The following is a 22,969-nucleotide window of genomic DNA, read 5'->3' on the forward strand; positions in this document are numbered from 1 at the left end:
GTTTACCTGCTGGTGGTGAAGGAGACCAGACTACAGAGGTAAAGAGGGAGTTTACCTGCTGGGGGGTGAAGGAGACCAGACTACAGAGGTAAAGAGGGAGTTTACCTGCTGGTGGTGAAGGAGACCAGACTACAGAGGTAAAGAGGGAGTTTACCTGCTGGTGGTGAAGGAGACCAGACTACAGAGGTAAAGAGGGAGTTTACCTGCTGGGGGGTGAAGGAGACCAGACTACAGAGGTAAAGAGGGAGTTTACCTGCTGGTGGTGAAGGAGACCAGAATACAGAGGTAAAGAGGGAGTTTACCTGCTGGTGGTGAAGGAGACCAGACTACAGAGGTAAAGAGGGAGTTTACCTGCTGGGGGGTGAAGGAGACCAGACTACAGAGGTAAAGAGGGAGTTTACCTGCTGGTGGTGAAGGAGACCAGACTACAGAGGTAAAGAGGGAGTTTACCTGCTGGTGGTGAAGGAGACCAGACTACAGAGGTAAAGAGGGAGTTTACCTGCTGGTGGTGAAGGAGACCAGACTACAGAGGTAAAGAGGGAGTTTACCTGCTGGTGGTGAAGGAGACCAGAATACAGAGGTAAAGAGGGAGTTTACCTGCTGGTGGTGAAGGAGACCAGACTACAGAGGTAAAGAGGGAGTTTACCTGCTGGTGGTGAAGGAGACCAGACTACAGAGGTAAAGAGGGAGTTTACCTGCTGGTGGTGAAGGAGACCAGACTACAGAGGTAAAGAGGGAGTTTACCTGCTGGGGTTGAAGGAGACCAGACTACAGAGGTAAAGAGGGAGTTTACCTGCTGGTGGTGAAGGAGACCAGACTACAGAGGTAAAGAGGGAGTTTACCTGCTGGGGGTGAAGGAGACCAGACTACAGAGGTAAAGAGGGAGTTTACCCAAAAGGGCTTTGTAGATGAACACGTACAAATGTATCTTTCTGCACATATAAAGTGAGGTCCAACCTTCCATTTGGTACAATGTGCAATGGTGGGTGAGGGACTTGGCATTTGTAATAAAGTGCAACGATGCATGATAAACAGAGTCCAGTCTCTGTCAGACAGAGGAGGCTGCATGATAAACAGAGTCCAGTCTCTGTAAGACAGAGGAGGCTGCATGATAAACAGAGTCCAGTCTCTGTCAGACAGAGGAGGTTACATGCATATACAACAAGTCACCATAATCAATAACAGAGACAAAAGTGGCCTGAACAAGCTTCTTTCTAGCCAGAAGCGGGAAGCAAGCCTTATTACAAAAATAAAAACCCAATTTCAATTTGTGGTTCTCTGTAGCTCAATCACTACAGCATTGCGCTTGCACTGGCAGGGTTGTCGGTTGGATTCCTGGGGCCACACATACGTCAATGTATTCAGCATGACTGCTAGTCTCTTTGGATTAAAGCGTCTGTTCAATGACACATGTTATGTTTGATTGTTATATATCTGTGAGGCTAATGTTACTGTGTTGGCTAATAAGCTAATTGGTGATCATCAAAATGTCTGTCTCTCTTTCTCTCTCTCTGCCCCCCTCTCTTTCTCTTCCTACCCCCCCTCTCTCTTTATCTCCAGGCTCTACAGAGGAGCGTCTGCGAGCAGAGCTGTTGTTAGAGCGTTGTCAGAGCGAGGCCCAGGCTACGGCCTTCGAGCAGGAGAGACAGACGTGGCAGACAGAGAAGGAGAAAGTCATCTGCTACCAGAGAGAGCTGCAGGCCAGCTACCTGGATATGTACCACCACAACCAACTACTGGAGACAGAATTATACCAGCTCAGAGGAGGAGGAGGAACGCTGGAGAGGGAACCGCAAGATGTGAGGGGAGGAAGAGGAGGAGGAGAGATGGGAGATTACAGTAACGAGTCACTGGAAAGGGAAGTGCAGGAGGTTAGGAGAGGAAGAGGAGGAGAAGAGAGAGAAAGAGGAGAGGAAGACAGTAAACCTCCCCCTGGTCTTCCCTGGATAGAGAGGATAGAGTCGTCTGAGATTTGACTGAGTGGACACTAGAGGGGTGGGGCATTCCAAACCAATCACTCGCCCCCTCTTCCTATCTCCTTGATGAAGACTCTTCTTACTTCTTACAGACTTGAAAAGACAGGAGGGCCCCAATCCAAACCAAATCCTCACCCTTCATCTCCTTGACCTGTATGAACTAGACTGAATAGTGTGCATGTATAATCAGTAATACAATGATACACCCTCTCTGGTACTGTTTATTGGAGGTTCCACTTCCTGTTTCAATCCTGCAATCAATGATAACTTCCTGTTTCAGTCCACAAATCAATGACAGCTTATTAGAGTCGAGAACACTGTACATTCGATCAAGCACGACCCTGACCAAATCTCACTTTAGAGGGCTGCTTGTATGTACAAATGATAATGATAATAATAATAATAACCTATTTGTAAATGTTACTTAATCTAATTTAGTTCTGTGTGTATGTAATCAACCAGTGTGTTCCTCACAGCCGTTCTGTGGGCTCGTTGAAGTTCAGACACTGACTGGGGTAAAGTAAGGGTAGGCTGTGTCTCAAATAGTACCCTGTATAGTACACTACTCTTGACCAGGGTTCTGTAGTAGTAGTGCACTATATATGTGGTGTGGTGAGGTGAGGTGAGGTGAGGTGAGGTGTGGTGTGGTGAGGTGTGGTGAGGTGTGGTGAGGTGAGGTCTGGTGAGGTAAGGTGAGGTGTGGTGTAGTGAGGTGTGATGAGGTGTGATGAGGTGAGGTGTGATGAGGTGAGGTGTGGTGAGGTGAGGTCTGGTGAGGTGTGGTGTGGTGTGGTGAGGTGTGATGAGGTGTGATGAGGTGAGGTGTGGTGAGGTGAGGTGTGATGAGGTGAGGTGTGATGAGGTGAGGTGAGGTGTGATGAGGTGAGGTGAGGTGTGATGAGGTGAGGTGAGGTGAGGTGTGGTGAGGTGAGGTGAGGTCTGGTGAGGTACGGTCATTACATCTGTGTAGTAATCCAGGCTGTATGACACCCGGCTGGGATTGGGAGTCCCATAGGATGGCGCACAACTGTCCCAGCGTCGTCCGGCTTGGGACAGGGTAGGCCGTCATTGTAAATAAGAATTTATCCTTAACTGATGTGCCTAGTTAAATAAAGGTTAAATAAGATAGAATAATAATAAGTCTGGTGTGTACAGTAGGCCTGATGGGAATGACATTAAAAGTTGTCTTCATTCAGGGAGTGTCCGGGGAGTAGAAAGCTGTACCACTGATTTAAGTAGGGTTACTAGACCATCACACGCCAATACATGGATCCTATTACTCTGCCATTAACAAGGCTATTTTAGTTATGAGGATGACAAGTTCCTTTTGGGGGTAAAATTACCCTTTCAGAAAACTGTAATACTGTAACAATACTGTATTGAGAATGTTTTATAGAATTTATAGTTATTTTCATGTGAATCTATTTTCTGTCCCCAAATTACTATTTTGGAATCTGTATATAGTTGTAATTTGGAAATACTAATGCTGCAGAAGCATGTACTGTTTGAGTAAAGGACTGAATGAATAGCCAAAATACGGCCTAATATTAAAGCTCTGGCTATTATTCTGCATCCCATTGGACCTGTCGTTGCTGTCGGAGGAAAACCTCCTCTCCTAAACAGAAACGTTTAATTAAATGGACATATTTTCCCATTAACAAACATACAATTACAAAACTTGAGAAGCTGTTTTGAATACATTTTCTTGGTCCAAGAGTCATTAAAATATTCAGAGACGACATTGAGGGAAGTTACTGCTTTCAATACAGTCCTACGTTTGGACACATCTACTCATTTAAGGGCTTTTCTTTATTTTTACTATTTTCTGTGTTGTAGAATAATAGTGAAGACATCAACACTATGAAATAGCACATATGGAATCATGTATTAACCAACAAAGTGTTAAACAAATCCAAATACATTTTAGATTTTAGATTCTTCAAATAGCCACCCTTTGCCTTGATGACAGCTTTGCACACTCTTGGCATTCTCTCAACCAGCTTCACCTGGAATGCTTTTCCAACAGTGTTGAAGGAGTTTCCACATATGCTGATCACTTGTTAGCTGCGTTTCCTTCACTCTGCGGTCCAACTCTTCCCAAACCATCTCAATTGGGTTGAGGTCGGGTGATTTGGAGGCCAGGTCATCTGATGCAGCACTCCATCACTCTCCTTCTTGGTCAAATAGCCCTTACACAGCCTGGAGGTGTGTTGAGTCATTGTCCTGTTGAAAAACAAATGATAGTCCCACTAAGCGCAAACCAGATGGGATGGCGTATCGCTGCATAATGCTGTGGTAGCCATGCTGGTTAAGTGTGCCTTGAATACTAAATAAATCACTGACAGTGTCACCAGCAAAGCACCCCCACACCATCACACCTCCTCCATGCTTCACGGTGGGAACAACACATACAGAAATCATCCGTTCACCTACCTTGTGTCTCACAGAAAAGAAAATCTCAAATTTGGACTCATCAGACCAAAGCACAGATTTCCACCGGTCTAATGTCCATTGGCCGTGTTTCTTGGCCCAAACAAGTCACTTCTTCTTATTGGTGTCCTTTAGTAGTGGTTTCTTTGCAGCAATTTGACCATGAAGGCCTGATTCACGCAGTCTCCTCTGAACAGTTGATGTTGAAATGTGTCTGTTACTTGAACTCTGAAGCATTTATTTGGGCTGGTAACTCTAATGAACTTATCCTCTGCAGCAGAGGTAACTCTGGTCTTCCTTTCCTGTGGCGTTACCAATGAGAGCTAGTTTCATCATAGCGCTTGATGTTTTTTGCGACTGAACTTGAAACTTTTACATTTCTTGACATTTTCCGGATTGACTGACCTTCATGTCTTAAAGTAATGGACTGTCGTTCCTCTTTGCTTATTTGAGCTGTTCTTGCCATAATAAGGACTTGTTTTTTTTATCCAGATAGGCCTGTCTTCTGTGTACCACCCCTACCTTGTCACACAACTGATTGGCTCAAACACATTAAAAATAAAATAAAATCCACAAATGAACTTTTAACAAGGCACACCTGTAAATTGAAATGCATTCCAGGTGACTTCCTCTTGAAGCTAGTTGAGAGAATGCCAAGAGTGTGCAAAGCTGTCATCAAGGTGGCTACTTTGAAGAATCTCAAATACATTTTGATTTGTTTCACTTTTTTGGTTACTACATGATTCCATATATGTTATTTCATAGTGTTGATGTCTTCACTATTATTCTTCCTTCTGGTCTTCTAGACAGTGTTCCTCTTTCCAAGGGCTGTGTTCTTTTGCCCATCTTAATCTTTTATTTTTATTGGCCAGTCTGAGATTTGGCTTTTTCTTTGCAACTCCACCTAGAAGTCCAGCATCCCGGAGTTGCCACTCCACTGTTGACGTTGAGACTGGTGTTTTGCAGGTACTATTTAATGAAGCTGCCAGTTGGGGATTTGTAAGGCATCTGTTTCTCAAACTAGACACTCAAATGTACTTGTCCTTTTGCCCAGTTGTGCACTCCCACTCCTCTTTCTATTCTGGTTAGAGCCCGTTTGCTCTGTTCTGTGTAGGGAGTAGTACACAGCGTTGTACCAGATCTTCAGTTTCTTGGTAATTTCTTGCATGGAATATTCTTAATTTCTCAGAACAAGAATAGACTGACGAGTTTCAGAAGAAAGCGCTTTGTTTCTGGCCATTTTGAGCCTGTAATCGAACCCACAAATGCTGATGCTCCAGATACTCAACTAGTCTAAAGAAGGACAGTTTTATTTATTTACAGTTTTCAGCTGTGCTAACAAAATTGCAAAAGGGTTTTCTAATTATCAATTAGCCTTTTAAAATGATAAACTTGGATTAGCTAACACAACATGCCATTGAAACACAGGAGTGATGGTTTCTGATAATGGTCCTCTTCACGCCTATGTTGATAGTCCATAATAAATCTGCATTTTCCAGGTACAATAGTAATTTACAACATTAACAATTCATATACTGTATTTCTGATCAATTTGATGTTATTTTACTGGACAAAAAAATTAGCTTTTCTTTCAAAAACAAGTAAATGTCTAAGTGACCGCAAACTTTTGAACAGTAGTGTATATATGTTGCTTCTGAATTTATATAATAAACATTTATCAAGTGGTGGCAATTTTCTTTACGTTAGAAATACCAACAAAATCACAGCCTACAACTTGTAGTAACCCACTGGCATGCTATACTACACTATACTGTAATGTACTGTGCTGTGCTATACTATACTACACTGAGCCCTGTAACATACATCAACCCTAGAGTCTTGTACTACATTTAGCTCAGCCTTGGTTACCTTTCCCCCGTCCTCCTGGGACAGTCCTGTGTGCAGGACTGGACCACTCCTTTCCTACTCTTCTCCTTCTCTCTTGGAGGAGAAGGTCAGAGGGGAGGGATCCCTGGTTTATTCGTCCAATGGGTTTGGAGGAGGCGAGGAGAGAGGATGCAAGGAGTATGAAACTGAGATTCTCTCAATACCTCTTGTGAAGGAGACTATTAACTGATAGGTTAGTTTTCTGTGAACTAGACTGGAGGAAGCTGAGGAGAGAGGATGCAAGGAGTATGAAACTGAGATTCTCCCAATATTTCTTGTGAAGGAGACTATTAACTGATAGGTTAGTTTTCTGCGAACTAGACTGGAGGAAGCTGCTGGGAACATACCCTTTAGAATGTCTCGGCCTTCGATCCTTATCACCATGCACCCGTCACTCCCCTGTACAACCCTGGCTCACAAACACAACGCCCTTCCCTCCCTTGTCCAACCCTGGCCCCTACATACCTCCTTCCTGAGTTTGGACATTAGAGGTCAAAGGTCAGCCCAGATGGAAACAGAGGAGGATATTTGTTAGCGTAAGGAACAGGTCTTTCTATGTGAGCCAGCCAAGGTAGGCTGTAGAGAAGGGGAGTGGCTGCCCTGGGCGGTTTTGTGAAGTTGAGTGCTGGACACAGAACAAATGGCCAGTTTTCTTTTAGAATGCAAATGTAAAAATGTGTGTGTGTGTACCACAGGAGGCTGGTGGCACCTTAATTGGGGAGGACGGCTCATAGTAACGGCTGGAATTGGTATCAAACCCATGGTTTTCATGTGTTTGATACCATTCCATTTACTCCATCCCAGCCATTATGAGACGTCCTCTCACCCACTCTCAAGCGTATTTGACTTGTGTAATAGCCAGGTACATGATTTGAGCAGTTAGGAAACAGTCCTGTGTTAGACTTGATGTGTGTGTTCCCAGGGGGGGGCGGTCAAGCCAGACACCATCTCTCCCTCTGACTCACCAACCTCCATCTAACAATATTATATAAACCAGAGCTTAATATAACTCCACAGCTCACATAGGTGACTGTCTTCTGAGTGTGGGTTGATGATGAAAGATATTAACTCATGCTTGTGTGTGCTGCTGCTCTGTATGTAGGAGAGACTCAACACATGCAAACTTCACTGCTTGGATTTCAAGCATTCATTGTAGGCGGCTTACAGAATTACCTACAACTATACCACACACTAGTTAAAGTGAACAGGAGGACAGTTGTTTGCGTGAAGTGAATACAGCTAGCCCAGTAGGAGACATTTCTGCAACTTAAATTCTCAGGCTGGTAGGCCGTCATTGTAAATAAGAATTTGTTCTTAACCGATTTGCCCAGTTAAATAAATAAAAATGAACACTAAGGCATGTTTAGTATGTAGTAATGTCTCCATCTGGTGGCATCAGCAGGAAGAGCATGTGAGTCAACATCAGTGGCAAATATTGGCTCTAACGGTTCATCTTTCTGCAGCTAACCAAAACCAACCAAATATAATACTGTCCACAAACATATAAACAGAGTTGGAGTATAAAGTTTTTATTCCATTTTAAGATGCAAGTATAATATGAAACATGTTAGAGAATAAATATGTACAATACAACTTTAATAAAGACAGAGAAGCAGGAAAAAGGCCAACCTATCACACAAGAACTCGACTACTGGAAAATAAAAAGAACCAAAGGAAGAAGCCATAACACACCTTAGTGTACTCTGTCAATCTGGAAAAGGAGATGAATGATTGTCAACCAAAAGCAGTAAATGAAATGTAACATCAACCAAACACGTGTGCACACAAATCATGATATAAAACTATACCTGCTTAAAAAATGGAAAAAAACCTGCTTCCATCATTCATTCTGACTGGCGATCAGTGCAAAGTTGATATAATGGCTGACTACTACCACGTGTCGGCTGTTAAAGAGACGGTGGTGCAGAACTCGCTGACATCACCATTCCATGGGCTGGTATGACAATCGCCATTCCATGGGCTGGTATGACATCGCCATTCCATGGGCTGGTATGACATCGCCATTCCATGGGCTGGTATGACATCGCCATTCCATGGGCTGGTATGACATCGCCATTCCATGGGCTGGTATGACAACGGTTCGGAAAACGGAGAAGGATTGATCATGGATCCAACCCAATTCTGGTGTTGCTATTTTGTGGTATAATTATATTTCAGAAAATGTATTATGTTACTTGTGGTTTCACTATTTTACAAGAGACTTGATTCTAGCGATGATAAATAAAAACAAACGCAGGCTTCACAGTAGTATAATTGGTTTTTGTTGAATACATCGGCCGACACAGAACAAGAAACATGGCTTCCTTCAGGAAAATTCTTGTTATTGGAGCCAGTTGCAAAATCAAATCAGCCAATTGACCCTCGACCTCTCCATCGATCACAACTGTTGATCATCACACTGATACATGTACTGTAACCCAAAGTGACTTTCAACAAATCAGGGCCTTTATTACATCATCGCCAATAGAAAGAGAAATGTTAAACATTTTTTTACAATCAATGTTCCATTCACAAACTGTAACCACAGTCACCACCTATCAGCCAATCACAATCTCAATTAAATGTATGTGAATATGTTTTCTCAGAGGCAACTTAGCTTTACCTCTGTAATATAGAAGTTTAAATACTCTCCTGAAATCAGACAACTTTCTAAAAATAAAATTAAAATAACTCACATCACCCCTCTAACATCCATTAAATCATTCTAAAAGACCCATTCTGTGTACTGAGGAAAGCCTACAGATGGATAGAGCATTCTGTGTACTGAGGAAAGCCTACAGATAGATAGAGCATTCTGTGTACTGAGGAAAGCCTACAGATGGATAGAGCATTCTGTGTACTGAGGAAAGCCTACAGATGGATAGAGCATTCTGTGTACTGAGGAAAGCCTACAGGTAGATAGAGCATTCTGTGTACTGAGGAAAGCCTACAGGTAGATAGAGCATTCTGTGTACTGAGGAAAACCTACAGATGGATAGGGCATTCTGTGTACTGAGGAAAGCCTACAGGTAGATAGAGCATTCTGTGTACTGAGGAAAACCTACAGATGGATAGGGCATTCTGTGTACTGAGGAAAACCTACAGATGGATAGGGCATTCTCATCCAAAAACTCTACAACTCGACCCGATGCCCAATCAACTCGACCCGATGCCCAATCAACTCGACCCGATGCCCAATCAACTCGATACCCTAATCGTTATCAACTCAACTCGATAACCTATAAACTCAACTCGACAACCTATCAACTCGACACCCTATCAACTCGACACCCTATCAACTCAACTCGACACCCTATCAACTCAACTCGACACCCTATCAACTCAACTCGACACCCTATCAACTCAACTCGACACCCTATCAACTCAACTCGACACCCTATCAACTCAACTCGACACCCTATCAACTCAACTCGACACCCTATCAACTCAACTCGACACCCTATCAACTCAACTCGATACCCTATCGCTATCAACTCGATACCCTATCGCTATCAACTCAACACCCTATCGCTATCAACTCGAAAGGCCATCATCATCAACAGGATTTCAACATCAACTCAACTTGATAGCCTATCACCAACATCAACTTGATAGCCTATCAACATCATCAACTTGATAGCCTATCACCAATATCAACTCAACATGATAGCCTATCACCAATATCAACTCAACATGATAGCCTATCACCTATTTCAACTCAACATGATAGCCTATCACCAACATCAACTTGATAGCCTATCACCAACATCAACTCAACTCGATCGCCTATCACCAACATCAACTCAACTCGATAGCCTATCACCAACATCAACTCAACTCGATAGCCTATCACCAACATCAACTCAACTCGATAGCCTATCACCAACATCAACTCAACTCGATAGCCTATCACCAACATCAATTCAACTCGATAGCCTATCACCAACATCAACTCAACTCGATAGCCTATCACCAACATCAATTCAACTCGATAGCCCATCACCAATATCAACTCGATAGCCTATCACCAATATCAGCTCCATAGCCTATCACCAACATCAACTCGATAGCCTATCACTAACATTAACTCATCGACATATCAACTCAACGGGCTATCATCAACATCAACTCAATGGCCTATCATCAACTCAACGGCCTATCATCAACTCAACGGCCTATCATCAACTCAACGGCCTATCATTATCATCATCATCTCAACGGCCTATCATCATCAACTTAACGGCCTATCATCATCAACTCAACGACCTATCATCATCATCAACTCAACAGACCTATCATCAACTCAACGGCCTATCATCAACTCAACGGCCTATCATCAACTCAACGGCCTATCATCAACTCAACAACCTATCATCAACTCAAAGAACGATCATCATCATCATCAACTCAACGACCTGTCATCAACTAAACGACCTATCATCATCATCAACTCAACGACCCATCATCATCATCAACTCAACGACCCATCATCATCAACTCAACGACCCATCATCATCATCAACTCAACGACCCATCATCATCATCATCAACTCAACAACCCATCATCATCATCCACTCAACGACCTATCATCAACTCAACGACCTATCATCATCATCAACTCAACGACCCATCATCATCAACTCAACGGCCTATCATCAACTAAACAACATATCATCATCATCAACTCAACGACCTAGCATCATCATCATCAACTCAACGACCTGTCATCATCAACTCATCGACCTATCATCATCAACTCAACGACCTATCATCATCAACTAAACGACCTATCATCATCAACTCAACGACCTATCATCAACTAAACGACCTATCATCATCATCAACTAAACAACCTATCATCATCATCAACTAAACAACCTATCATCATCATCATCAACTCAACGGCCTATCATCAACTCAACGGCCTATCATTATCAACTCAACAACCTATCATCATCATCAACTCAACGGCCTATCATCATCAACTCAACAACCTATCATCATCATCAACTCAACGGCCTATCATCAACTCAACGGCCTATCATCAACTCAACGGCCTATCATCAACTCAACGGCCTATCATCAACTCAACGGCCTATCATCAACTCAACGGCCTATCATCATCAACTCAAAGAACGATCATCATCATCATCATCAACTCAACGACCTGTCATCATCAACTCAACGGCCTATCATCATCAACTCGACGACCCATCATCAACTCGACGACCCATCATCAACTCGACGACCCATCATCATCAACTCGACGACCCATCATCATCAACTCGACGACCCATCATCATCAACTCGACGACCCATCATCATCAACTCGACGACCCATCATCATCAACTCGACGACCCATCATCATCAACTCGACGACCCATCATCATCAACTCGATACCCTATCATCATCAACTCGATACCCTATCAACTCGATACCCTATCAACATCAACTCGATACCCTATCAACATCAACTCGATACCCTATCAACATCAACTCGATACCCTATCAACATCAACTCGATACCCTATCAACATCAACTCGATACCCTATCAACATCAACTCGATACCCTATCAACATCAACTCGATACCCTATCAACATCAACTCGATACCCTATCAACATCAACTCGATACCCTATCAACATCAACTCGATACCCTATCAACATCAACTCGATACCCTATCAACATCAACTCGATACCCTATCAACATCAACTCAATACCCTATCAACATCAACTCGATACCCTATCAACATCAACTCGATACCCTATCAACATCAACTCGATACCCTATCAACATCAACTCGATACCCTATCAACATCAACTCGATACCCTATCAACATCAACTCGATACCCTATCAACATCAACTCGATACCCTATCAACATCCCACAAAAGAAAGCATAACGCCTCATCACATCCTTAAAGAAAAAAAGTTCAGCAGGCAGTTGCAAATGAACGAGTGTCAATGAATGAACAATCCTTTTGAGATGTTTCCTTCGTCCTCATGCCGACCGACTCCTCCCCGTCTCTCTATGGGTAGAAGTCGTTTGATGGGCCATCCACATCAGCCCTCTGTACACTAGGAGCTGTTGATGAGGCAAGACGAGGCAGGAGTATTACAGCCTTGGGCCATCACTGGAAGGGATCTGTCTGAGTTTGGGTGGGGGCACTGGGGCAAATTGGTGCCTGTGAGTAGGTAGGATGGGGATTTCCAGGGGTCCTGGGGTAGCAGGTAGCTACTGTAGCTCCAAGGACCTGGCGGTTTCAGGAAACAGGATGGGGGATCAAAAGAAGATCTGCTTGGCATCTGACGGGTTCTGCTCCATGGGACAGTAGGGGCATTTCAGTCTGAGGAGAGGAGATAGAGGAGAGAGAGAGTTAGACACACACAGGCAGGTGACTTTAACCACAGAGTTACACAGGTCCGACTCTGCCGATGGTTGAATGCCCTCCTGTCTGTCGGTCAGCCTGGATCAAACTTACTTTCCAGCGTTGGTGAGTTTGTTGAGGGCGTCTCTGGAGATGACGTGTCCACAGATGAGCTTCATGGGAGGGTTGCTCTCTGACGTCTGCTGTCGGAGGATGGGGCAGGCGAACACAGAGTGGTACCAGCACTTCTTCCCCAGATCTATCTCAATCTGGAGGGAGGGGAGACAGGACCACTCTGTTACCCTTCTATGACAACCTTCTTTAATAATCAATTTTAAAATGGTTATAGTATTATAGATATTACAAATAATTATGAATTACAATTCTTGCTTTTAAAACACTGAGAAATCGTTGCCCAGAGAAAGTCATGAGAGAAAAGCAGAGAGCTTAGAGAGGGAGACTTACAGGCAGCTCGTCCTTGTGTGTCCAGACTCCACTACACTGTCTCTGTTCAATCACCTGTTTGATGTTCATCAGGACTGGCAGAGCCATGCAGCCTGACGCAAAACTGACATTCAACACAGAGAAACATATGTCACAGATACATACTGCAGTCAGAAACAAAGATGAGCTTTGTAAAATAATCTTACTATCAGCGTCATACTCCTGGCCGTGCGAGTCAAATCAACGTGGATTTGTCACATACGTCGAATACAACAGGTGTAGGTAGACCTTACAGTGAAATGCTTACTTACAAGCCCTAAACCAACAATGCAGTTTTAAGAAAACTAACTAATAATTAAAGAGCAGCAGTAAAGTAACAAGCGAGGCTATATACAGGGTGTTACGGTAGAGTCAATGTGGAGGCTATATACAGGGTGTTACGGTACAGAGTAAATGTGGAGGCTATATACAGGGTGTTACGGTACAGAGTCAATGTGGAGGCTATATACAGGGTGTTACGGTACAGAGTCAATGTGGAGGCTATATACAGGGTGTTACGGTACAGAGTCAATGTGGAGGCTATATACAGGGTGTTACGGTACAGAGTCAATGTGGGTGCTATATACAGGGTGTTACGGTACAGAGTCAATGTGGAGGCTATATACAGGGTGTTACGGTACAGAGTCAATGTGGGTGCTATATACAGGGTGTTACGGTACAGTCAATGTGGGTGCTATATACAGGGTGTTACGGTACAGTCAATGTGGGTGCTATATACAGGGTGTTACGGTACAGTCAATGTGGAGGCTATATACAGGGTGTTACGGTACAGAGTCAATGTGGAGGCTATATACAGGGTGTTACGGTACAGTCAATGTGGAGGCTATATACAGGGTGTTACGGTACAGTCAATGTGGAGGCTATATACAGGGTGTTACAGTACAGAGTCAATGTGCGGGGACACCGGTTAGTTGAGGTAATATGTACATGTAGGTAGAGTTAAAGTGACTATGCATAGATTATAAACAGAGTAGCACCACCGTAAAAGAGGGTTCTGGGTGGCCCTTTGATTAGCTGTTAAGGAGTCTTATGACTTGGGGGTAAAAGCTGTTTAGAAGCCTCTTGGACCTAGACTGTGTCTGTCTGTGTCTGTGTGTGTGTGTGTCTAACCTGACACTGAGAGGTGACTCTACAGATAGCCCCAGCAGCGCGCAGGCGTCCCTGGTGAAGCTGTTACAGATCTCAGCCCATTGGTTGGTCTCTAGCAGAGAGCGGTAGGGAGAGTTCTCTATGCCGTGCCGCAGGTACACCAGACTACCCATGAGGATCTGGATGTCTGGGGGGAGAGGAGACACTTATTAATGATGTCTGGTGGAGAGGAGACCCTGTTAATATGGATGTTTGGCTGGAGAGGAGAAACTTAATAATGATGTCTGGGTGGAGAGGAGACACTGTTAAAATAGATGTCTGGGGGGAAGAGGAGACACTTAATATAGATGTCTGGGAGGAGAGGAGACAATGTTAACACGGATGTCTGGGGGAGAGGAAACACTTAACCTCTCTTGGGCAGGGGGCAGTATTTTCACCTCCGGATGAAAAGCGTGCCCAACTTAAACTGCCTGCTACTCGGGCCCATAAGCTAGGATATGCATATAATTAGTAGATTTGGATAGAAAACACTCTAAAGTTTCCAAACCTGTTAAAATAATGTCTGTAAGTATAACAGAACTGATATGGCAGGTGAAAACCTGAGGACAATCCATCCAGGAAGTACTATTATTTTGAAAGGCTGTTTTTCCATTGAAAGCCTATCCACCATATAAAGACTTAGGACCCAGTTCACAAGCTCTATGGCTTACACTACATGTGACCAGTCTTTAGGCATTGTTTCAGGCTTTTACTCTGAAAAACTAGGGAGATACAGCACTTTCAATGAGAGGACAGTGAACATTTCCAGACATGAACCAAGCGCGTGATCGGGAGCGCGCCTTTCTTGTTTCTCCTTTTCTATTGAAGAAGACTTCTCTTTAGTTGGAAAATGTCTGTATGGCTTTCTGTGGCGAGGCGCTGACCTAACATAATCGCAAAGTGTGCTTTCGCCATAAAGCCTTTTTGAAATCTGACACAGCGGTTGCATTAAGGAGACGTTTATCTTTATTCGTATGTTTAACACTTGTATCTTTTATCAATGTTTATGATGAGTATTTCTGTAATTTGATGTGGCTCTGCACTTTCACCGGGTGTTTGTTTGAGACAATGCATTTCTGAACATAACGCACCAATTTCAAATTAGGTTATTGGACATAAAGATTAACTTTATCGAACAAAACACACATTTATTGTGTAACATGAAGTCCTGTGAGTGTCACCTGAAGAAGATCAAAGGTTAGTCATTAATTTAATCGCTATTTCTGACTTTTGTGAGCCCTCTCCTTGGCTGGAAAATGGCTGTATGGTTTTCTGTGACTAGGCGCTGACCTAACAATCGTTTGGTGTGCTTTCGCTGTAAAGGTCTGCCATGAGAGGTGAGACAGGGGTCATGAAGGACGTCTGAGTGGAGAGGAGACAGGGGTCATGAAGGACGTCTGAGTGGAGAGGAGACAGGGGTCATGAAGGACGTCTGAGTGGAGAGGAGACAGGGGTCATGAAGGACGTCTGAGTGGAGAGGAGACAGGGGTCATGAAGGACGTCTGAGTGGAGACAGGGGTCATGAAGGACGTCTGAGTGGAGACAGGGGTCATGAAGGATGTCTGAGAGGAGACAGGGGTCATGAAGGATGTCTGAGAGGAGACAGGGGTCATGAAGGATGTCTGAGAGGAGACAGGGGTCATGAAGGATGTCTGAGAGGAGACAGGGGTCATGAAGGATGTCTGAGAGGAGACAGGGGTCATGAAGGATGTCTGAGAGGAGACAGGGGTCATGAAGGATGTCTGAGAGGAGACAGGGGTCATGAAGGATGTCTGAGAGGAGACAGGGGTCATGAAGGATGTCTGAGAGGAGACAGGGGTCATGAAGGATGTCTGAGAGGAGACAGGGGTCATGAAGGATGTCTGAGAGGAGACAGGGGTCATGAAGGATGTCTGAGAGGAGACAGGGGTCATGAAGGATGTCTGAGAGGAGACAGGGGTCATGAAGGATGTCTGAGAGGAGACAGGGGTCATGAAGGATGTCTGAGAGGAGACAGGGGTCATGAAGGATGTCTGAGAGGAGACAGGGGTCATAAAGGATGTCAGAGAGGAGACAGGGGTCATGAAGGATGTCAGAGAGGAGACAGGGGTCATGAAGGATGTCTGAGAGGAGACAGGGGTCATGAAGTAGGGAGGAAGGAAGGTGTCCATTGACGGACAATTGGAACAGATCATTAGTCAGTTAGCTGGTAAGAGAAAGAAGCTATGAAGTCCTGTAAGAAAGCTATTGCAATGGAACCTGCTTGGCAACAGAAAACAACAATTAGAGTTTCTTATTGGATGATTAGGATGTCTTCTTATTGGACAGTTCCTCCCTGTTTCAGTTTATTTTCTTCCGTTTGGTGCCTAATGAACATGATCCCTGTCAAAAAGCTCTTCAAAACCACCAGGAACCCCCAGCCAGGGAGTCTGTCCCTACCCCTCCTCAAAACCACCAGGAACCCCCAGCCAGGGAGTCTGTCCCTACCTCTCTGGTGAGGTGAAGGACTGTTAGTGCCTCCATTCAGACCATCATATCTGCCCTCTACATTCCTATCTGTCCCACTCTTACCAGAACAACGGCCCAGGCTGTCTGTGTCCCCTACCTCTCTGGTGCTGTGAGGCGAAGGGCTGGAAGTGCCTGGCGTACTGTAGCGCCTCCAGCTGGTTGGTGATGCCTCCGTTTAACAGGCTGATGAAGTAGAGGCGGTGCAGCTTGAACTCCAGGGTACTGTTCAGGTCCAGCAGGCGCTGCCGGTTTGTTACTGCCCACCTGGAACCAGGGAGAGAAAGGATTGTAATCATTAGTGCACACCGCAGCAAACAGTTGCAAATTGAAAACAATTTATATTGGACAAATTCAGGTAGTTCCCTCTCTGTTTCCTTCTGTTTAGGTCCTAGTGAATAGACCCCAGGATTGGGCTCAATTCAGTTTCAATTCAATTGACCTTCAACCCTGGCATTGACCCAACCCTGACCGGGTGTCTACAAGTCTTTCAGATCTCAATTGTATTCTAAAGTTAATCAGTTACTGAATGGATCAAAATGATCAAAGAGGGGTTTGATTCACATTCAACTCAACACAGAGAGGAGGTACAGTAAACACTCTAATGCTGGTCTGAGGTCAGTAAATAACAGAGGAGGTACAGTAAACACTAGTGCTGGTCTGTGGTCAGTATATAACAGAGCACTAGAGTATGTACCTCCTCTGGTACAGTAAACACTAGTGCTGGTCTGAGGTCAGTATATAACAGAGAGGAGGTACAGGACATACTCTAGTGCTGGTCTGAGGTCAGTAAATAACAGAGAGGAGGTACAGTACATACTCTAGTGCTGGTCTGAGGTCAGTATATAACAGAGAGGAGGTACAGTGCATACTCTAGTGCTGGTCTGAGGTCCTGCATCCTCAAGGCCTCCAGGATCCTGTTGAGTTCCAAGAACGGCTGCTTCATGCTCATGTCAATCACTACTCCAGACTCCTGGGAGACACACACACACGGCAGGGAGTTATAATACATATGAAACACACCCAAGATCTTCAATTCTGGTTCTGGGGACCAACAGGGTGAGCAGGCTTTTGTTTCATCTCAGCTGTTTACCTGACATAGGTCCTCTGCCACGCTCAGCATGCCTTGTCTGTACAAGTGTTCCACAATGGTCTCACTCAGGTACTTCTGTCTCTCAGGTGAGTCCCACACTGTCTCTGCCACCACTGCACTCACCTCTGCATCAAAGTTCTACAGAAACACAGCCAGGAAACAACCAAAGGATAAGTGGAAATACATTTCTCCATTGTGTGCTTAAATTTATAATACTGTCTTGAACCACAAGGAAGTTGCGTTATCTCTTTTCTAAATTGTAAAGATCCTATAATGAAAGCATTTACTGGGAAACTCTCACCCTGTCGATAGCTTTGCCCACTTTGGAGACACTGCCGTGGATGTCCTTGTGTCTGGAGGCCAGCAGCTGTACCGTTTCTTTAATGTTCTTACAACACTGGGCCATGGTCTGAGACAGCACCGTCAGATCTGCATCTCGTACCCCTGAAGGAGAGGTATTTAGAGAGGCGGGACAATCAGGTTTCTGCATTGTGATGCATTGACATTACACAACATTCTATGGCAGCCATGTTAGTGCCATTTAAAACATAATGACATATGTGATCACCAGGTGAGCACCCTAATCACAATTACATGGGAATATTCAAACAATGTTATGTAACTGAATGTCTAGAATTAGAACAATATTCAAAAGTTGACCCAACTCTGTAAATACATGCCTCTGCCCTGAAGGAGAAACCAATCATGGTTAAAACAAGTCCTAATGTTAAAAGGTTAAAGTAGTCCTGCTGAAAGTTACATAAAGAGACGTATGAATCACTTCTGTGCCTGAACACTCATGAGTCATGGCACGCAACTGGAGCACAACAATGTTTCATTTGTCTAGTGGCAAATTGTTTAAAGAAATGCATTGCATATTGTTCCGTGCTTTAGTTATAGTCGTGCATCAAATTCCTCAAATATGGGGCCTTTAACCGTGTGTGCAGGTATCTATCATTCTTTCATTTAGTACCATGCAGCTGCAAGGTACCGGATGACTGGAGTGGACACTACTTCTAAACTAGAGCGTGGAGCTGGCATGGCCTTACCGAATGTAACCAGCTGTCCCCGTAGCTCACAGACGCTGCGTAGAAGTTCGTCCAGACGTTCCTCTGACTGGTGTCCGTACATGACGAACCTATGGAGCACCTTCTCCAGCTCCCGCTCCACACACGCACACTGCTCCATACCTAGACTGGGACTCTACCGCATTCACTACCACCTGGGAGAGACAACACACATAACCAAGGGAACTAGGCCTAGGTCAGCGGTTTTCAAACCTCTCCCCAGGGACCCACAGGCATTTCACCATTTTGTTGTAGCCCTGAAGTAACTCATCTGATTCACCTAGTCAAGGGCCTGAAGTAGCTCATCTGATTCATCTAGTCAAGGGCCTGAAGTAGCTCATCTGATTCATCTAGTCAAGGGCCTGAAGTAGCTCATCTGATTCATCTAGTCAAGGGCCTGAAGTAGCTCATCTGATTCATCTAGTCAAGGGCCTGAAGTAGCTCATCTGATTCATCTAGTCAAGGGCCTGAAGTAGCTCATCTGATTCATCTAGTCAAGGGCCTGAAGTAGCTCATCTGATTCACCTAGTCAATAGCTTGATGATTAGTTGAATCAGGTGTGCTAGCTATAGAAAATATAAAATACCTGGAACGGCTAGGGGTCCCCTGGGAGAGGTTTGAGAACCACTGAACAAGGTCACAAACAATAGTTAAGCATTTTGCAAGTATCCCATGACCCCTACAGTTTGATTCGCTACTAGTACTGGCATAACTGGTCAACAAAATACTTTATTAGTTGAATTAGATTTGCTAGAGTGTGCAGTGGCACAGATAAATCATTGACAGGCAGCAGAAAACATGAAAGAAGACCAATCTATTCTAGATCAACAAGTGGATATCACTGTTGTTAGGCCTAAATGTATTGGTCTCATTGACACATCAGGCATCCCTTGTGTATACATTTGAAAAACATTGCTCTGCAACTTTCCCCTTCTCGTTTTAATTGTATACATCTGACAAATAAAACATGTACTAATGTAGCTTTTCACATCATGCGAAAAAGTCTACTTTTGGAACCGGTTTGCTCGCTGAAGCTAATAGGCCCTGTCTATAGCCTTCGACCAATGACATTCGACTGCAACACAGGGTTAGCACGGTAGGCTAACTAGCCAAATCGTTTGCTGACACGGAGTTAAGACAAGTAGCTAGCGAAATACTAAGAATCTAGCCAGCTGTGTTCTTGATACTTACTAAAAACTCACAACAAAGCTCTGGTAGCAGCTATGTTAGCAAATAGCTAAGCTAACTAGCCATACCCACAACAACATTATCAAGCCAGCTAGCGTAGCTATATAGCTACTGGTAGTTTTCTAGCTGCATAAGAAGTAGTATCAAACACCACTTGGTTACAATGTCGATGATTATGCCTCTGTCAATCCTAATGGCAGGTAAGAAATGTTGGTGAATATCTAGGTAGCTACGTTATGTTATTCTGTCCTTTCGCATACACTTCAAGTTGTCGCATAACGTAAACCTAGCAATGGACCGAAGCTGTTTATGTTTGACTCGGCAATAATGGTGTATTTTAATCGATTGCATAGTTAGAAAGACAGCCATATTATCCTAATATTTGTTGCAATTTTCAAATATATCAACAACATGTCATAAAATGTAAAATTAGTTAGAAGGACAACATAAAGCGTCAAAATAAACACCACTTGCCTGTCGTAACAGCGATTCTCCACCAGTCGTCCTTTGATCTGCGGAACTTCCTTCCGGTGTCTCAGATTTTCATAATAAAAGTACTGTAGTTACTTTGACCATAAAGGTAAGGTTCTTAGACTTGATTCAATGTTTAATGTTTACAGAGTTCCATCCTCTGGTACATAATTATGTATCCGTATAAAACAAGTAAAATGTAGCATTTGATTCCAATGTTAAATTGTCTCACATAAGCCTACAAGTTCATTGCGAACCCCAGGTGGCGCTGTATGGACGGTTATGAATGGAGATCTATGGCCAGCTTGCATAGCGATGGTGCAGACAGGTGTGTGGCTTGGAGCTGGCCAGGGGATTTTCCACCTGTGATGTAACTATCTGGTTGTGACCCCGGACAGGCATTGATGTAAAACACACACACACACACACACACACACACACACACATACAAACCATCAATATGCATGTAGATTACTGAAAGTCACTCATAAGACATGTCTCATTTAAGTTCCAAGTCTCAATTCTGTCGCTTCATTAACTTGCATCAACACAGACTGAGTGTATCAAGAGAAAGACCAATCTCAGTTGCATAGTTGGGAGTCTGTGTGTAGCCTAGCCGAGGTCACTGGAGACCCAACTTAATGGAGATGGGCGGCCACCCAGCCCCAACCACACACAGCTCACATCACAATCTCACAAAGGTTCCCCTCATGCCAACTGAGAAGTTATTATCACTGGAACACTTTTTCACCTCTACGTCTCTGAAAGTCTTCAAATACATTTGAATGAAATTCCACTGAGAGGAGAGTTTTGGAGCTGGAGATGTAATACCGGCCCCATTGTCTTACTGTGCATGGCTCAGCTCACACTACTATGCTGCATGTGCACGTTGGTCAAACAAGCAAGGGGTGTTCTACAGTTTAGAGAAACACTACGAAGTAAGACAAGTGTTGTTTTCTGCAGCTCAGTTGGTATGGCTCTTGCAATGGCAAGATAGTGGGTTTGATTCCCAGGACCACCCATACGTAAACAAATGTATGCAGGCATAACTGTAAATTGCTTTGGATAAAAGCTAAATGCTAAATGGTATATATTATTATTATATTAGAACATCTGTACAAGTCAAAACAACTCCAATTGATATAATCTTTCATTCCTTATGATCTAAACATGCATAATCACACTTCACAACAGAAGATTGGACAGATTTTTGCATGGGATCTTTCTAGAAGGTGCTATGAAGCCCCCGATAGGCTAGATTACAGTGATGCACATCAATCATTACACACACATGGATTAATAAGTTAGGTGACAGATTCACAAACCACAATCACACCCAGAAAAGGGCATCACAACAAACTAGGGCAGTTGAAAAAATATAGATTTGAAATGTGATCCTGCTGGTTTCTATTCTGTCCTGTTTGTCATGAATACTAAGGGGTTGGTTGGTTCTAAAATACCCTCTCATGAGACTGGGCCTTGGTTTAGCATCACAGCCCAAAGATAGGAGCACAGGAAATAAACACCCATGTGAGTTTACTGTCTGAGGAGGAACTAAAGTATATTAGACCAGGCTGAGACCCAACCTTATACTGAACCTATCTGACAATATGTTAGACCAGGCTGAGACCCAACCTTATACTGAACCTACCTGACAATATGTTAGACCATAGATTGGCACTGCAGGTTGGGGTATGGTTGTTCTAGTTGGCTTGTGAATGGATGGGTTTAGCCAGCTGATGTGTGGGTATTGCTGTTGATCAAGTAGGTGTAGTTTTGTATTGGAGGCAAGGGGGCTGCTGTGATTAATCTAACCCTGGGCTGAACGTAAAACCTCTCCATAGTTGAGGTGCCAGGCATACTTTCCCCTGAGTCCACCTCTGGACCACTAACCCCACAGCAATACAATAACCGCCTGAACTCTAGGATGACAGAGTGAGAAGGAGAGAGAGATAGAGAGAGAGAGGGGTGGGGAGAGAGGGATGACAGAGAGATGGGGAGAAAGAGAGGTGTGGGGAGAGAGAAAGGGGTAGAGAGATGGGGGTATTAGAGAGAGAGATGAGAGAGCGGGGGGGGGGGGAGGGAGGAGAGAGAGATGAGACAGAGAGTTGCTTTGGCAATGTTAACACATGTTTCCCATGCCAATAAAGCCCCTTGAATTGAATTGAATTGAGAGAGAGATGAGAGAGAGAGAGAACATCCAAGAGATCATCTGACATACAGTATGCCTGAGTTTACTGTAATACATGGAGAAAAGTACACAGCTATCTGGCTCATGTTTCCGTCTCATGTTGTGTCAGATAGTGATAGTGGTTCACTGTTCTCTAACACTATGTGTGTGACTTCTCCCCCATGTCTGCCTGGT

At 44.0% G+C, this 22,969-nt stretch overlaps 2 protein-coding genes across 15 annotated transcripts in view; one reads left to right on the forward strand and one right to left on the reverse strand.

Annotated features, from left to right (window-relative positions):
* Positions 1-6,094, forward strand: part of n4bp3 (NEDD4 binding protein 3) — a 99,387-nt gene extending 93,293 nt beyond the window's left edge. For all 4 annotated transcript variants that reach the window (XM_036969944.2, XM_090220167.1, XM_090220168.1 and 1 more), the window contains one exon: positions 1,561-6,094. In XM_036969944.2, coding sequence (XP_036825839.1) covers positions 1,561-1,976 — 416 coding nt within the window. In that variant the 3' untranslated portion in view covers positions 1,977-6,094. The remainder of the gene's footprint in view (positions 1-1,560) is intronic.
* A 1,712-nt stretch (positions 6,095-7,806) lies between these two features.
* On the reverse strand, positions 7,807-20,982 carry LOC110504613 (E3 ubiquitin-protein ligase RMND5A). Of its 11 annotated transcripts, none has more exons than XR_016491795.1 (12): positions 20,608-20,982; positions 18,928-19,100; positions 18,180-18,322; positions 17,879-18,016; positions 17,658-17,758; positions 16,886-17,052; positions 14,284-14,449; positions 13,135-13,237; positions 12,784-12,938; positions 11,289-12,648; positions 11,123-11,200; positions 7,807-11,081 (listed from the first exon to the last, which is right to left on the reverse strand). XR_016491795.1 is itself a non-coding variant. In XM_021583372.3 (10 exons), exons 2-10 carry the CDS (start codon positions 19,064-19,066, stop codon positions 12,585-12,587), a joined length of 1,176 nt encoding a protein of 391 aa, XP_021439047.1. In that variant the 5' UTR covers positions 19,067-19,100; positions 20,608-20,982; the 3' UTR covers positions 7,807-12,584. The 11 variants fall into 11 exon arrangements, 3 of the variants coding, with proteins under 3 accessions (XP_021439047.1, XP_021439048.1, XP_090076297.1); XR_016491794.1 differs by having other exon boundaries at positions 11,242-12,648; XR_016491793.1 differs by having other exon boundaries at positions 7,807-11,200.
* Between the last annotated feature and the right edge of the window lie 1,987 nt (positions 20,983-22,969).

Source organism: Oncorhynchus mykiss, chromosome 25 (genome assembly GCF_057628025.1).
Source record: "Oncorhynchus mykiss isolate SJ-2025 chromosome 25, ASM5762802v1, whole genome shotgun sequence".
NCBI lineage: Eukaryota > Metazoa > Chordata > Actinopteri > Salmoniformes > Salmonidae > Oncorhynchus > Oncorhynchus mykiss.

Bases quoted from the DNA above. Each gene is read 5' to 3' on its own strand.
- LOC110504613 (XM_021583372.3), bottom strand. From the start codon at position 19,066: ATGGAGCAGTGTGCGTGTGTGGAGCGGGAGCTGGAGAAGGTGCTCCAT. The intron at 18,323-18,927 runs GTAAGGCCATGC...CCTCTCCTTCAG, and splicing joins GGGACAGCTGGTTACATTCG to GGGTACGAGATGCAGATCTG. The intron at 14,450-16,885 runs GTAGGGGACACA...CTCTCCCCCCAG, and splicing joins CGCCTCACAGCACCAGAGAG to ACATCCAGATCCTCATGGGT.